This window comes from Penicillium psychrosexuale (assembly GCF_028828465.1).
Source record: "Penicillium psychrosexuale strain IBT 29551 chromosome Unknown utg000002l, whole genome shotgun sequence".
NCBI lineage: Eukaryota > Fungi > Ascomycota > Eurotiomycetes > Eurotiales > Aspergillaceae > Penicillium > Penicillium psychrosexuale.
This window is the reverse complement of record NW_026643187.1, coordinates 6,999,512-7,015,519: the sequence shown is the minus strand read 5'-3', so window position 1 is coordinate 7,015,519 and position 16,008 is coordinate 6,999,512. Positions and strand designations below refer to the sequence as shown.

The window sequence follows — 16,008 nt, the reverse complement described above, 5'->3', positions numbered from 1 at the left end:
GGGAAGTTTTTTGTGTCGCGAGGGTGTGGCGGTGTGGACAAGCACCGCCACAGGGGCACCGCCACATGTTTCTTTACCAGCCCTGGTCACTTCGTTCTTCATCGTTATGACCGGAATCCTATCTGAATTTCAAGAAATTTCCACGAAATGTTGCAGGCCCATGCGAACTTTTCCCATGGCCAACAATGACCCGTTAAGTCCTGACTCAGGATCTCGCCAGATCCCGCCACGAGAATGCCCAGTCTTTTCCTATTTTTCGGCAGATGGTCGAATTGATAACGACAAATACCGAATCCCCTGAAAGCCAAGATGATATGATTTGAGACCATGTTTGAGATGATGACCTCGGCTCTTAGTTGACAGACTAAACAAGGCACAGCATCGATATCTGCTTCCAATGTTGGATCCAATCGTTCACGTAACTCATTCAGACATACTTATCAAGATCGTCACGGACCATGACGACAATCAGGGGAAGCCGAGATGTATGAACCTTCAAGTGACCCAATGAAGAACAATGGTCATCCGGATTAACTTTGCCCAGATCGGTTTACCAAGAGTCCAAGACATTTGGATCAACACAATGTTAACCCCTTGGTGCTCGCAAACTACTTCGTTGCCGTACAATCAACGGTGCGAGACTTATCTCAAATGTCTCTTTTTTTTCTGGGGTTGGAAATGACAAATCGCAAGCCAATTGCATAAAATTTCAGATTGCGGAGACTGCAACACTACGGATCAGAGATTTGGTTCCTGTTCATCAATTGAGTTCCGGTTGATAGGTCGATCGGAGAGAATGGGCTCTGCGAGTTCCCTGTGATGGATCGACGTCTTGGCAATTCTGATTCGGTGCCACAGGGAAGATCCTGGAACCGGCTCCACTGATAAGGAAATCCCCGGAGAAATGGGAGAGGAAACAACCGGGGTTTGCCCCGCTGGCTATTGGTTTTGTATATTGACTTGGCATTTGCAGCCAGTGACTACAAGCCTTTCAATGATACGGAGTTACTCCGCAGTGAGCATGGACCAAGAGTGATCGATAGCCAAGACAGCTCGCTTAGAACCCATCTGGATCATGGATATCCACATCATGAACTATGTGATTCAATCTAATTCACTCATCCAATACCAGGAACTGCCCTTCCAGGACCTCTCTGCCTCGGTTCGTGGTCAAAACCTCTCACATGGCCTCTTACACTGGGACCAATGCTATCTAGAGTTTTGCAGATCTTCTGATCCATTGAGATGGGAACTACTCGGGGGTTCATTTTTACGACTCACAAATCGAGTTTCCACAATCTGACCTAGGTCATCAGAATACTCAATTATCGAACATAGGGGGTCTTGGAAGCAATTGATGCCTAGATATCCTGTCGCAAAAACTATATAAGGACCAGGATATTCCACGGATTCCAGACATCATCCATAATCGCAATCCTTTCTTCATCACAACTACTCCTCTCTTCTTCTAACAACCAACTCGAAAACCTCCGTCAAAATGAGACTCTCTATCTTCTCCGTCCTTTCTCTTGCTGGCGCCGGCATGGTGTCTGCCCTCCCTCAGGAGTCCAGCCTCTCCATGAAGCGCTCTGATACTTCGGAATGTGTCGGTCCCCTCCTCTGCTGTGGAACTCTCACCACTCCTCTCGACCCCCTTGTCGACCCGCTCTTGCTGGCTCTTGGCATTGATGCTGCCAACATCGTTGGATCCATTGGTCTTCTCTGTATGTTTGGATTGTCTTGTTATCTTTAGTAGATGGAATTGGGATATCTTCTAACATTTCTCACAGGCCACGGGTACGAGGCATCCAGCTGTGATACCAAGCCCCAGTGCTGCACCGAGGCTAACCTCCTGGTAAGTGATAATCTACATTGCAGACTCATCTGCGGAGAGTCCATAACTAACTGGTTTTAGGGTGGCACCCTCGCCCTCGGATGTGCGGATCTGAAGGAATAGGTCCAGTCTGTTGGAACTGCTCAGGTATATAAATGGCTTTATGGCTTTACAGCAGACCTGATACGTTTGCTTAACCACTAAAGATGTACATTCTTTTCCGGGGGATGAAGTCCCTTTCGACTTATATTTACATAATAGCAATTTTTACTCTTGAATGATACCTGTGATATTTGTAGACTTTTCGATGTCGGCCAAAGCTTGGTATCTACTTGCGCATCTAGTTGGAGTACAACAACATCGGGGTATAGGACTTCGATGGCCATAGCTGTGCTAGCTGTCGGTGCAAGTCGGCCGCTTTAGGGAAGTCAGTGAGCTCGGCATAAGATATCCGCTTGTTTCCTCAGATACTCTGTTATTTCACTCATGTTAACCAGTTCCTGGTCTGATTTCCGACTACATACTAAGTACTGTAGTGCCCCCCCCCCCCCCCCCCCCGCGGCATTCCAGAGCAGGATGACTAAGTGGCCATGTGATCCTCCATGCTCCATGGGTATAAAACACCCCACCAGTACCTAGTCATCCCGGTGTTCTCCTCAGTGAACGACTTTGCTTTTACCCTGTCTTCGCTGTCGGTACCCCTGCTGCCTTCGTTGCAGGGTTCCCTCTTCACTAGGTAGCTTCTGCTCATTTATAGACAATCAATACTTCTTCCGCATCTTTTCTCTCTTGTCACAATCTACCGACCATGACTGTCCAAGACTCCATTTTACTAAATCTTCCTGTTGAACTGCTGGAGATGATATTTCAGCACCTTCAACGATCACCATCTTCTCTTTACAGTCTTGCGTTGACTTGTCGCAAATTCCAGGTTCTCACAACGCCATTACTCTACACTTCGATCTGTTTGACGAATCCGATCAACTGTGAGCAGCTTGCGAGGACTTTGGAGCAAAGCTCTTGGTTATCTTCTCTTGTCTTGGACTTCTAGGAACACTTTCATGATGCCCAGATCGATCAAATCTATTATCCTCTCATTGATGCCATCACTGAAATGCAAAACCTGGAAGGCCTGACCTTGCGCAGCGTGCCGTCCAAAATCAACCGCACGCTACTCGTTTTCCTGATGCAAAACAAGGATCATGCTGAGATTGAGGCCCCCGGTCGATACGTGGGACAGGGGCTACGGTCGTGTAAATCACTGAATCTGACTCAATGGAGTAAGCAAAAGGCTAATTTTCTCTAGTATATCTCGGGGCCTACAAGAGTACTTCTTGGTCAGATGGGTGGGGCCTTGGTCAAAACGAGATTGTTTTCTACATGGAACGACTTGAGAAGCTCCACATCCAAGGCGCTATAATAGGCTCCTTGCGCCCAGGAAGCTTTGGGAAATTATTTCCTCCTAAGAAGACAGCTCTCAAAGACCTGGCGTTGGTTAGCTGTCAAATTGAACCATCTACATTTGGACAGATCCTCGCCTTCCCTACGGGCCTTACCCACATCACCATGAGAGGCGGATGGTCGCAGCCGAGCGGGGCATTCGAGAGAGAGGGCTTTCGATCCGAGTACATTGCAGCAATACAACGGAGCGACTCGTCTGATGTGGAGTATCTTGATTTCGACATGATGGATACAGAAAACAAGCCGGCTTTCGACCGCTTGTACTGTTTGAAACAGCTCACAATCCCCGTAGAGACGTATGCGTACCACGAAAGAAACCCATGTGATGAATTTGGTGCATCCGATCTTGATGAGTGTCTTCCTGCCAGTCTGGAGACTCTCATATTAAATGAATTCGACCGAAAAGGTACCTTCTTCGATAGCATTGGTGAACGGGTGGAGGCCGGGGAGCTTCCAAATCTGCGGACGGTTATATACAGGAGGTTCTATGGCGAGGGCCAGAAAGAGAGCACGGAGGACTGGGAGGATGGTATTGAAGCGTTGCGGGAATTGGGGGTGGAGTTTTCTATTGTCTCTCATCACGGTCCAACTACCATGCCTGAGAACGATAATTGGCCATGCGGATGCTGGGTCTATGCATACTAAACAGGAATTCTCGGAATTAGGTATATTTAAAAGGTACATGAACATGATATATACATCAGGACCTTGTGGACATGAAAAATCAACTATTGCCACTGAAGGGTGTAGTCAATGTTTTAATCATGTTGATATATATTTTCCGCAGATGTAGCCCTCCTGGTAGATGATACTCTATATACAACATAGGATATCTGATATAAGTTACAAACTGGAAAACTGTAGGCAGCAGCTTTCTTTGTTCAGCCTCGGATCGCCCGATGTCAACCTCGCAAAATTTCCAGATTTCCCCAAAACATTTCTCGACAGGATAAATTGCTCTGAGAAACATATATATCCAGGGAGTTACTCATATCTCGTTCATTTACCAAATACTTTCATCCCGAGCGCTATCATGGACAGCGACAAAGCCCAAGCCAGCGCACCGAGCGGGGACGGCAACACCATAACTCGATGCATTCTCAGCAACTGCACGATCACCAATTCCTGCGTGAACCGATCCACATTAAGCGACTGTGTACTCTCAAAGACGGAAGACGTGAGCCGGAGCACGGGTCAAAAATCGCAGTTCCACGACGCGGCCTCGGTCGAGCGCAGCGATATTACAAACAGCATTATACAAAGTCAAAGCTCGGTGCACCGATCCACAATCGGACAGTCGGTCATTCAAGACCAGAGCGCGGTGAAGCGGAGTGTAGTAACCAGCACGACGGTCTCGAGCAGTCAAATCGAGCGAGCTACCTTGACAAACTGCGTTGTCGCGGAGTGCGTTATCGAGCGGTCGGACTTTCAGGGACTGGTTCTTAAATATGGTATTTGGAAGCGGAATGAATTGGTTGGGAAGACTGGGGATCATGATCCTATTGTTATTAGAAATCATGGGTCAGACTCAGGGGCCGGGGTAAGTTAATTCCATCGAGCAAGGAGCTGCATCAACTGACCATTCTTAGCAATCTGCATCTGTGCTTGGGTCTACTATTCCGGGATTGGATCCCAAGAGTCACAATCGAGAGACTATTCCTCCTGGCTACCATAATGACCCACATACCAGTGGGGATAGTCCGGATGATTATGGCCTTGATCTACCCCCACCTTACAGGCCTTAGCATAAGGCGGAGAAGAAGGAGCTTGTCTCGATGGGTTATAGGCGTTTCTTTCTGTTATTCACCATGACGCGCTGGTCTGCTTTCTGCTAGAGGTTTGTTCAACGACGAAGAATATATGTGGATTGTGATAGCTCATCTCGCTGCTTATCCAAGGGTACGGAAGCCTTGGGCATTACTGTAGAGAATTGGTGGCCTGCTATAAAGCATCTCTAGTAAAGGTTTGTTAAGTTACCAAGAAAATTACCAATATTGTGGATTATAAACAGCCCACTTGTGTGCAATCTAACTGCTAGGACCAGCGACAACATATTGCTTCTCAGTCTTAATGCTGCTAAGCACATCCTCACTGAGGTTGAGCGTATCCGCAACGATTTGTTTCGGCGTAGACGCGATCCACTGACCAAGAGCCATATCTACTATTGTTAGTACACAAACCCCAAACATATATCAAGGGAAAAATACCTGTAAACTGAGGCGCCTGAAGCACCTCCACAAAAACCAAGTCTTCATCACCAGTATTCTCAATATAATGACTATTAGACTTCGGGAAGTACCCAACATCACCACCGGCATAATCGAATGTAGTCGCAGCATTCGGGGCCGTGAAAAGCGTCGCGCGGCCCTGGCCCGAAATGAAAAACGTCCATTCGTCGCTAGTCGGATGCCAGTGGATTTCGCGCATGCCGCCTGGATGGACGGTGACGACGGCCGCGGAGAAGTTGCTGGCGATTGGGAAGGTGAGCGGGTCGACGATCTTGACTGAACCCCCGGCGACTTCGTGGGCTGGCTGCTCGGAGAAATGGTATGAGTAGCTCTGAGCGCGGGGTATGATGCCAGCTGTTGTTGTCACGTTTTGTTTCTCGATGTCTGCTGGGGCGGGCGTGCCTTTGAATATGTATAATTCGTCGGCGGGGAGCTTGTCAAAGGCTGATACGTCAACTCCGAAGTTCTTTGAGAGGACCTCTCGCTGTGTATGGGTTAGCAATTGGATTTCTTTGGTGTGAGATTTGCTTTTGTTTACCGGGGTGTGGAGGAAGACTTCTGTTGCGAGGAATGTATTATCCTCGTTGAAGCCACCGTCGTCGAATACCAGAAGGAACTCGACTCCATCGTCTAGGGCTTGAATAGAATGAGGAATACCACTGATAAATAATTAGTATAAAGCATTATCTGTGCACATTACAATACTCACGGTGGGAAGAACCACACATCGCCAGCAGTAAGGTCGTCGATAAATGTCTCCCCATTCTCGTTCACAGCCTGGCTGGTTAGTACTTATTTAATCACTTCGAGATGAGCAAGTACCTGGATTCGACACGATCCATTCAACACCAACGACCATTCGGCGGCCACATGCCAGTGAAGTTCACGGTAACCGGCAGGTGCCAGGCGCATATCGACACCGGCCATGAGCGTCGCATCCGGCATCACATTTATGTTCTCTTGGCGAGCCCAACCAGCTCCATCTGATCCAAGCCTTAAGAAAATATGAGTATCTGCGGTGTTCTCGTTCGGGGATGAAGATTACCTGTTGTGGCTCAATCCTAGCATACAGTTAGCAAATTGTACATTTCTCCGCGCAAACCAGACTTACCCATTGGCCACTGCGCATTAATCGTCTGTCCATGGTCAGTTCCGGGCGGTGCAAGCTTATCACTATTGATTCTGTCATAGTAATAGTTCCCTACAAAAAAATGTCAGTATATTCAGTACATGTATCCAATCAGAATAGTATTGCATACTCGGACCGGGATCATCAGCCCCCGCGGAACCACGGATCGGCTGCGGATTATCGGCTTTCTCGAAATCGAGGTACGGCCCAATATTGGGATCTTCCGTCTGTCCAGGAACAAGAGTATACTTGATGTCAGGTGGCGAGTCGCTGCCACCCTTATTCGATGACGAATATCCAACTAGCGAATCGCTTCCTCGCAAACCCGGGTTGGGGGTATCCCTGCGAGCAGGGATACCATGCACCAAGGGTAACACCGCAGGAAGCAGAGTAACCAAGAGTTGGAACTTCATATTGACGTTTCGAAGACACTCGGGGAGAACTGAGAAGAAAGTAGGTTGAACCAGAATTAAAAACGGTCTACTATCACGTCCCAGCCGCCTTTTATATGTCTACGCTTGAGATTGGTCAACAAAAGTTCAACATTATCAATCAGAGGCTTCCGTATTGCACCATCCCTTCGCTCTAATCAGGTGGGGGGTTTCTCCAAATATTCGCTGAGGGGTTCCCCTCATGGCGACGCTAAACGAGGCAAGGCATCGGAATATCGGCTCTGCAGAACCTGATATGAGACATTATTCTCTGTGAGGGGATATGGACAGTCATAGGCGGGGATACGGGACGGGCACGGAAAGCGCGATGGATTAGGGATAGGGAGACTTTAGTGTAGAATCACCCCTCACTGAAGTACAGGTTTTGGAGGTAATTCATCCCCTTGGGAATTTAAAAATAGCCAGAATGGCAGAAGTCCCTGAATCGTCGCTTGCTGCAGGTCGCAGTACCGAAGCCGGAAGCGGGATTTACCGACAAGCAATAAGTCCAGGTCGTTGCAGAAGGCTTGAGACTAAAAGTTGTGGATTGTGCTGGTCAGTACAAAAGTCCCGCCGGCCCCGGGGCGTCGCAGGCTTACTTGGGCCAATCCTCGGCCCGCTATGTGTGAGTAAAGACGGGTTCTTAGCAGTGCATGTAGAATCCAGGCTGCTCGGTTTGCCAAGGTGGTGTGCGAATACGTCACAAAAATCAAATATGTTGCACAAGCGGGAGGGAATATCACGAGTACGAGACAAATCAGACACGGTATATTGAGAATGTGTTAAGCTTCTCAGCCAAGGATGCCGAGAAACGCTAACAGACAGAAAATCCCCGTTATATCCCCGCCCGTGTCAATTCAAATTAGCCTTACAAGGGTAAAAATAGACATGTCTCCACCTGGGCACTCAAGGAAGCTTAATAACTGGTTTATATTTCACTAGTGCCATAGACCTTCCCGTCTGTTACAGGTCACATTTAGCATCTCTGGCTGATTCTGCTCTCTGCTTCTATTAAATATACTATTAGCTTAGACTCCTTTCGCATCAAACGATCCAGAATGAGGTGGAGACTGCAACCGTAACCCATTGCCGCAGTTATATTTAGGGAAGGGCGAAGGGCGCAAGTTCAACGTTGCGGGGTTATGCGGGGGCCCATGACATCAAGGCCAACTATTCCTAATGGGATCAGGAGGACCGACTTGACCCACGGGGGACGGATATTTACGGCAGACAACGGGCATAGAAATAACTAGCACATTAGTATACTGAATGCATTAAGGGCATAAATATGTATAGTTAAAATTAAAATACATATTGAATGAGGTGCAGGTAACATTATGACCGTCCTAACCAAAAGTGGCACTATCTATCTCGAATTGATGATTTGATCAATATCACAGATAACAAATCGAATCTATGGAGTACCTAGGCTGGGTCTGGGTCGTGCGGAAGCAGATGGCCACCGGGCGAGGACCAGGACCAACGGCGACAGAGCGGGGAGAGTCGGGTCCCTCGGAGACCAATTCTTTCGCGCCGGGACCACCCGTTTTGGCTATATTGAGCCAGCCGAGGTGATAGAGGCGTTCAACGTGCAGCTGGTTGATATCCCATGACCTCGGGACCAACGGGTGCCTACATTAGAGTTCCGCCTGGTCGGTACGGCCCGCATGGATGTATTGTGTATGTATGGATGTATGGATATGTAATGTGTAGGTATTGGACCTTCCTTGCCCTAATCCTTATCCGGTGAGGGAAAACTAATGAATGAAGTTGATATTTCGTAGTAACGACTCCCAACGATCCGATTCGCCGATTTCTTCCCCCAAGGCGTATCGAGGCACCCGCAAAACATCGAAAGCAGCAGCAGTATTATCATCATGAAAAAGTAAGTGGCCTGTCATTAGCTAACTAGTGTGCCGTTAAGCTGACATTTTCTTCCTAGCGTCAACGGGAACCTACATATTTTTGTTACACCAGTAGCTCAGGGGAAGGAATATGATGTATTATCTATGTACAGCAGCGGGACCCGCCGAGAGGGTAACAACTGCCACCGCCGAAAATCCGGCCGCCCCGGTCGGTGCGTTGCTGTCATGAAGAGAAACGGGGAAAACATAATGATGACTTCAAAAAATAGAAACGGTCAATTAGCATTCCTGGCTACCGGGAATGCTACTCTCGTTAAGAACCTCCTAGCTTCCTGGAGATACCCTCTACCGCTCCTTCCTAGAGGCGGCGGTAACGATGGTTAAAACCATTGAATAGTTCCTTCAGGATGAGATCCATCTGGCGCTGCACGTATGCGACGGAGTTGCGAAAGCCCATGATGGCGATGTGAAAGATTCCTTGCCGCGGTGGCTAATGACCGCCATATGAGGGATGGTTGTTTTGGCTGTACGTGGCATACTGGCATTGTATCGTCGAAACAGGTTACTCGAGTATGCAATCCCAGACAGCTTCTCCAATCTCATTCATGCCGTTGTGCGGCAGAATGAAATCTGTCTCGCTGTTCCTCTTTGGGAACTCGCCCCTCGGCCTCGGAGACTCGCTGGTTACTGTCTCTCAGTTCCAGCGCAAGTTCTTCAGCACGAGAATTGGCATCTCGGGCAACGGCCTTCACTCGAGTAATCTGCATCTGGTACACTGGTAGCTCAGGGGGAAGAATGATGATGTATTATCTATGTATGGCAGTGGGTAAAGACTAGCTATGGGGTCACGTGTACCGCCTTAAATCCGACCGCCCCGGTCGGCGTGTCGCTGCCATACAAAAAGGATAAGGAGAAATAAAGGGGGATTCTTATCATGAAGGGAAGGGGAATCTACCAGCGCTCCTGGCTTCCGGGAGGCTTCTCCCGCTGGCTTCCTAGCGAAAGAGGGTATAGGCGTTCGGGAACGCCATTAACCCAGTTGATAGAAAAAAATAGTAGCAGTACCCTGGGTGCCGGGGTATTACTCTCGTTCAAGGGGCTCTGGCTTCCTGGGCGCCCTCGGACGAGTTTGTAGCGATATTAAGGTCGTTTCCCGTCTCCCACTTATGGTTAAGTTTATAGAAGAGTTGGGTTATAGGTCCTTGGGAGTTCTCGATCGCGTTGGCAAATGTAGTCTATCCTGTTAGATTGGCTTAACATAAGTTTTATTGAGTGCCCGTCGCTCGATTGTGACAGTCCCCCTCGGAGGAACTCTTATTTTCAGTGCAACATTGGCTTGCTGGCCTGATTCGCCGAGCCAGAACAAAATATCTTGCTTCAATTTAGTCGGTGCTTCAGACCATCCCGATTCAATGATGACCGTTGGCCATTTCGGGTCGAGTAGGAGAGCAACTATCGCAAGGTCATTCTGTGTTTTAGCCTTTGTCCCGAAATGGGAGATTTTCTCTCGTGAGAACTTGGGAGCTGGCGTCGAGTAGCGAAGGTTCGATAACAGCAAGAAGTGGTTCCATATCGATAGTTGAGAGTAATCGAGAAAGCTCTTCCCATGTCATTCGTACGAACGCACCTGCCAGGCTCGAATGTAATCGTCATCTTCACTTGAACCCTTGCCGGTATCCTTTCGATCACTTTTTTCAAAGTCTTGCACCACTTCCATGTTTTTTCTTTGTGGTAGGAATCTCAGAAGTAGGTATAATCTTGAACGGCAAGATAATCGGGTTCATTGAGAAGCGAGGGGCACAGCCGCCAGTTCGACTTTGGTTGTGACTTTGGTTGTGCACAGCGTTGATGTTGATGGAGAAGTTTACAGAAGCAAAAAGTGCTCTGACAGGTAGGTAGTAAGGTGCGTGTTGTTGTATTCTTTTCAGACCCTGCTCTCTATAAATATAAAGAGAGCCCGCGTATCATCATAAAAAACGAAAATCTTGTTCCAGTCTGTAGCAAGAGTTGTTAGCACTTCCAGCAAACATAAGGGTAGATCTGGATTTAAGTACACGCAGAGAATACAGTGGACTTGCCTTCTACGTCTTGCCACGCTTCTTCCCCCCATAGGGATTCTTCTCATGCTGAGTGTAGTCATGTAAATATGAGGCATACCGGTTGATCAGGCGCTTGGACAAGTAGTCCATGCGTACTTGTCCAAGCTCCAGGCTATCAGGAGGCCCAGATATGCCAAATAAAGGCCGCATAGAAATGTATGAGGGCGGACAGGTCGGAAGGTTCTGGTTGGCTTGGATGTCGTATCCGTGACCAAGGCGGAGGTAAACGTATTGACCAACGTCAAACCACTTGTGCAAATGCGTCTTATCGTAGTAGTGCTTCATGGCCATGGCTGCGTAAGCCAGACTGCGCTCGGCGTCTAGCCTGGTTGTGAAATCTTGTTCGGTGGCTAAAGCTTGGTGTAGCATGGAAGTTGGCTGGCGTAACTTGACGCCGTACATCAACTCGTGGGGGCTGTAGCCTGTGGAGGCATTTTCGGAAGAGTTTAGGATTGACTGGATGAATGGCAAGGCATCTGTTTTTATAAAGGCGCAAAGTTGTTGAAAAAGTACATTGCCAAATGCGTCACTTGCCTTGAAAACCGTATCCCACGGCATCGACCATATGGCTTACTACAACCCATTTTAAGCCCACCAATCCCATACCATACGATAACAATGGATTTATCACTAGCTTACCAGAATCATCCAAGGGAAACGACGCAGCCCTGACCATGACCGACAAATATACAAAACAAACCGGCCTGGTCCCTGGTAAAACCACGTGGCGTGGAAACGATTGGGCACAATCTGTGTTGACTTTCTGGTGGACAGCGGACTGGGGATTCCCTAGTGTCATCATTTCCGACAGAGATCCAAAGTTTGTTGGTGGCTTGTGGAACGGAATATTTATGTTGCTAGAAGTGGCACTTTTTTTCACGACAGCGTACCACCCGCAGGCAGATGGCCAATCTGAAAGGACAAACCAGACAGTCGAGATCGCAATACGCCACTGGTGCGCTCAGCAACGTAAGGACGTACCCGAAACAACGGCTCAACCGCCCCCGCGCAGGCAGGGCAATCGGAGGGCGCAGCATATACGAAAGACATCTTAGATAGCCCATACCACGTTAGCAAAATAATACCTTCAAAGGACTGCTGGAAAGAGTGCGAGGGAGACTTACAATTGCAAATGGTTTGCGCACTTGCTCGGCATAGATATCGTCATCGTGCTAGTAGATAGCAATCAGTCGTGATGTGGGTATACTGGTTTCTTCTCGCTTTGACTACCATTTCCAGGGCAGCCCTCAAGGCACGTACAGCCACTTTGTTTGGATTTACCCTCACAGCGATTTTAGATGGCGAGGGTGGGTGAGATGATGATGAGGTAAGTGATGTCGGCAAGTCGGGGAGGAAAGTCATAGACGTAGGAAATGTCATGCTTGCTTGAACTTGAATAGTACCGGTAGAAACGAGTCATGGAAGCAACATGAGATAGACGATCAACAGAGAAGAACTCTGTTGCTTGCCTAGGATTTGTGATTGGCAAGGAGAAGATAGATGAGAGACAGTGAGAGATGAATAAAGTGAGTGAGAGATAAATAACGTGATTGTGGGTGGAGAAATTCTTTGGTGAGAAGGTGTAGTAAGTTTGATATCTTATATAGATTCGGAATAAACTGGAATAAACTCCCTCCATTCTGATAATTAGATGTAATTCTAGCCGTTGTTTCCGATACTCTTATCAGATGATCTAGTCCCATACGATGCTTAACATTTTCGGCATTGCCTGCCAAACTTAGATGCTGAAAAGTGAGGATCCCATTTCTAGTAGGATTCCTCGTGTCTAACCATTCACTCCTCTGCACCACTCATATCCTTATACATTTAGTGCGACCATTCGAGTAATGTCCAGTGTTTCCTTTCTTTTTTTCCCCTTTGAACTCAAAATGACGGATATCTACAGCTTGAGCTGCCGGTCCCCGTTGAACATTGAGCCAACAACGCCTGGAATTGGGCCGTTGATTGAAAAGATTAAATATATGCATTGCCCTTGCTATAGTGTTACTACATTTTGTGCTTTATGTTTAAGTAGATAAGAGAAATACTCAAAAATTGAAAAACTAGGGTTCGTACTTAACGCCTAGGTGGGCCCCAAATAGACTTCCGCACGGTCCGGTAAAACCCGCACCCAACCCAGTCTGGGGCCCCAAACTGGGTTACAAGCAATGCAAACAATGCAAACACACTAATTATGTGCATAATTCTGCTGATTTCTGCTGACGTTGCATGTTTATGAACGATTCAGCCAAAACCTGGGTCAACCTGGGTCAACCTGGGTCAACCTGGGTCCTGACTGGCACCCGAGATTGGTCGACCAGCACGTGACACATAAGCTGACTCCCGAGCCCCTTCTCTGGAGCATAGGTAAACAACCCATATCCCAAGGACGCCGTCTGATTCATACCTCATGGATAAAATTACTCCACCTGGAAGTTCCCTGGACCCTCCCCTCATGCCGCCCACGAAAGAGACGCAATTGTCGAGAAGTGCTCAAGCAGTCCTGGACTGTTTAGAACTCCATCGTGCAGGTCAAAGGCCACCAGAGTCTTGGTGACAGCGCCGGCTCACTCTAGACGATTATAGATAGGTTTTGCGTGTGCTTTGTGACGCGTCACTTGGAAATCGTTTTGAATGTATGACGATACTGAGTATACCGAGCTTGGCCCGTTGACCAATCCATACAGTCCGAGAAAGAAAGAGAGAATGGATCCTGAGGCTTCTGGGATATAAATAAACCATTGAGGGAATCGAAAAGTAGGTATTTGATTCGTGTATGTATTTCTATATGATTTTGATACAGTCGCAAAACAAAGAGGCTCCTTCGAGCTGATTCGGCAGTTGATGCATTGAGAATCAGAACATTAGCAGCGGGGCCGTGAATGTTGAATGATTGGAACAGATCAATATTCCCCTTCACCCTTGCCGGCAAAGAACCCTGTGAGTGGTAAAACACCATCTCCTACTTCGTTCGAGAAAGTTGGGTGTGTCCGTTTCAATTCCCAAGCAAAGGTTAGGGCGTCCAGGAACGTAAAGACCAGATAGCACAGTTGAAAGTCCCTGGTAATAAGACTTTTAAAAGTTCACAGGAGATCCCTCAAACCCGTACGCCTGCCAGTTTTCTAGGACCTTGGTCTTGACCTCTTCGGGATAAGATCCACGGAAGGAAGCTTCAACCCATGGCCGGTCCAAGGTCTCGAACTCCTCAGGCAACATGCACAGCCTGACGACCTTGGCTTTTTGCCCACGAGGGTTGAAGCCGTGAGTGGCGTATGGCACTAGATCATAGGTCGGATAGTTGCCCACGAAGTAGAAGTCACTGGCCTGTGGCTGAGACTTGGTCGCTTCAGCCCACACGACGTCACGCAAGTTACTAGGATCGACATTGTCGCCAACAACAAAGATCTTTGGCACGAATCTACCAGGCTTGGAGGAGAAAACGATCTCCCCAACTTGGCGGCAGAATTTCTCAGGCGCGGTCTTCATCTCTACAAGCCTCTTCCGATCGACCTGGACGACGTACCAGATGGCTTGGGACTCGTATGGGCACCAGGCCTTGGTGATTGGTAGGTTTGCCTGCTGCAACAAGTCGAGAATTTCAGCGCAGATGGACAGGGCCCAAACGGTATGGGTTTCGTCTGGAGCACGGCCTGCGACACTGATCGGCACTATAGGGTTGGTTCGGTAGGTAATTGCATTGACCGTCATTACCGGCTGTGGCGATTTCTTGGGTGGGAAAAGAAGACCGTGATACTCTCCCATGGGGCCTTCCATCGCGGTCTCGGTTGCCGAGATAACTCCTTCAAGAACCAGCTCAGACTGTGCCGGCACTACAAGATCATTTGTTTCACACTTAATAACCTCCACAGGAACTCCTGTGAGAGTACCAACATAATCCGGCTCGTTCACGAACTTGGGAAGTGGCATACCACTAGCCACGGCCTGAAGGGTTTTCGGATATTAGCGTTCTGGAAAATAGCGTAGGATGCTGGCACAGAATATCAAAAAGAATAGGTAAGAGCTTACAGCTGCTGGCGGAACACCAAGAGCGCAGGCCCAAGGTGTGTCCTTTCCCAGGGCCTTCCACATCGCCCAGATGGCGCCAATGTCCTGCTTCACATCCACAAGGCCGGTCAATTGCCGTTTGCCGATCACCATGCAGCGAGTGATAGCCCAATTCACCCATTTCCCATCCGGAGTTTGAACACTGTGTAGTCCGTATGTGAGGAAATATCTTCCTCCGTCGTGTACGTGATTTTGTGGAACCGGCATCTTGAGAAGGTCGATTTCATCGCCGAATATCTTGTGCTCCTTGAGTGGTGCGTCTTTCACTTGAACAGATGGAATCGGGTCGGCTCTTTTGGCGGCTAGGAGCTTCTGGATGATATCATGTCCAGTTGCGTTGGAAGGCAGCCCGATAGACTTCGCCAAACGGGCATTGCGAGTTTCGGGATCGCTTCGGACACCCACTGGAGCACCGAGAATACGGAAGAGACCATCTGGGCCATCTTTACCCTTGGGGTTGTTGATAAGGGGCATTGGGCTACCCGTTTCGTATGCACGGCGAGAGATGGCACCGGACTCGAGATGGGGATCCACCTCCAGATCAATTTCCACAAGATCTCCCTCGGCCTTAGATTCTTCAAGGAATGTGCGCAAGGATGTTGCGGCAGAGAGCTTTCTTGTAGACATGTTTCGATGCTTGGGTTTCAGGAATAACAGAGAGGGCGATAACTTGAGCAAATGTTTTGCGCGGTGAAGTTGATGCAAAGGTAGATGATCTCAAGAAGTCGAGTCAATTGAATTCGTGTTGGATTCGTCCTTGTCTGCTCAAGTCCTGGTAAATATATTAGTTGTCTCAGTCATGCGATTTAGTATGTATGGATGTTTAGCGTAAACTATGACCGGGGAGATAGGAATGTGGTAGCCGCGGGATGCTGATCATACCTATTCTCGTCATC

The 16,008-nt window shown here is 48.3% G+C and overlaps 6 protein-coding genes across 6 annotated transcripts; 2 read left to right on the top strand and 4 right to left on the bottom strand.

The window, feature by feature from the left end:
* Window positions 1-1,498: 1,498 nt before the first annotated feature.
* On the top strand, window positions 1,499-1,957 carry N7518_003762 (hydrophobin family protein; the record flags this gene model as incomplete). Its single annotated transcript, XM_057184689.1, has 3 exons — window positions 1,499-1,724; window positions 1,791-1,855; window positions 1,916-1,957. The coding sequence occupies 3 exons, from the start codon at window positions 1,499-1,501 to the stop codon at window positions 1,955-1,957; spliced, it is 333 nt and encodes a 110-aa protein (XP_057046139.1).
* Window positions 1,958-2,948: 991 nt separating this feature from the next.
* On the top strand, window positions 2,949-3,940 carry N7518_003761 (uncharacterized protein; the record flags this gene model as incomplete). Its single annotated transcript, XM_057184688.1, has 2 exons — window positions 2,949-3,087; window positions 3,141-3,940. The coding sequence occupies 2 exons, from the start codon at window positions 2,949-2,951 to the stop codon at window positions 3,938-3,940; spliced, it is 939 nt and encodes a 312-aa protein (XP_057046138.1).
* Window positions 3,941-4,457: 517 nt separating this feature from the next.
* On the bottom strand, window positions 4,458-4,790 carry N7518_003760 (uncharacterized protein; the record flags this gene model as incomplete). The annotated part of the gene is made up of 1 exon (XM_057184687.1): window positions 4,458-4,790. The coding sequence occupies one exon, from the start codon at window positions 4,788-4,790 to the stop codon at window positions 4,458-4,460; it is 333 nt and encodes a 110-aa protein (XP_057046137.1).
* Window positions 4,791-5,322: 532 nt separating this feature from the next.
* On the bottom strand, window positions 5,323-7,065 carry N7518_003759 (putative oxalate decarboxylase; the record flags this gene model as incomplete). The annotated part of the gene is made up of 8 exons (XM_057184686.1): window positions 5,323-5,453; window positions 5,503-6,007; window positions 6,062-6,182; window positions 6,233-6,300; window positions 6,346-6,517; window positions 6,569-6,584; window positions 6,635-6,724; window positions 6,783-7,065. 8 exons carry the CDS (start codon window positions 7,063-7,065, stop codon window positions 5,323-5,325), a joined length of 1,386 nt encoding a protein of 461 aa, XP_057046136.1.
* Window positions 7,066-11,029: 3,964 nt separating this feature from the next.
* N7518_003758 (uncharacterized protein) lies at window positions 11,030-11,416 on the bottom strand (the record flags this gene model as incomplete). The annotated part of the gene is made up of 1 exon (XM_057184685.1): window positions 11,030-11,416. One exon carries the CDS (start codon window positions 11,414-11,416, stop codon window positions 11,030-11,032), a length of 387 nt encoding a protein of 128 aa, XP_057046135.1.
* Window positions 11,417-14,122: 2,706 nt separating this feature from the next.
* N7518_003757 (UbiD family decarboxylase) lies at window positions 14,123-15,739 on the bottom strand (the record flags this gene model as incomplete). The annotated part of the gene is made up of 2 exons (XM_057184684.1): window positions 14,123-14,989; window positions 15,074-15,739. The coding sequence occupies 2 exons, from the start codon at window positions 15,737-15,739 to the stop codon at window positions 14,123-14,125; spliced, it is 1,533 nt and encodes a 510-aa protein (XP_057046134.1).
* Between the last annotated feature and the right edge of the window lie 269 nt (window positions 15,740-16,008).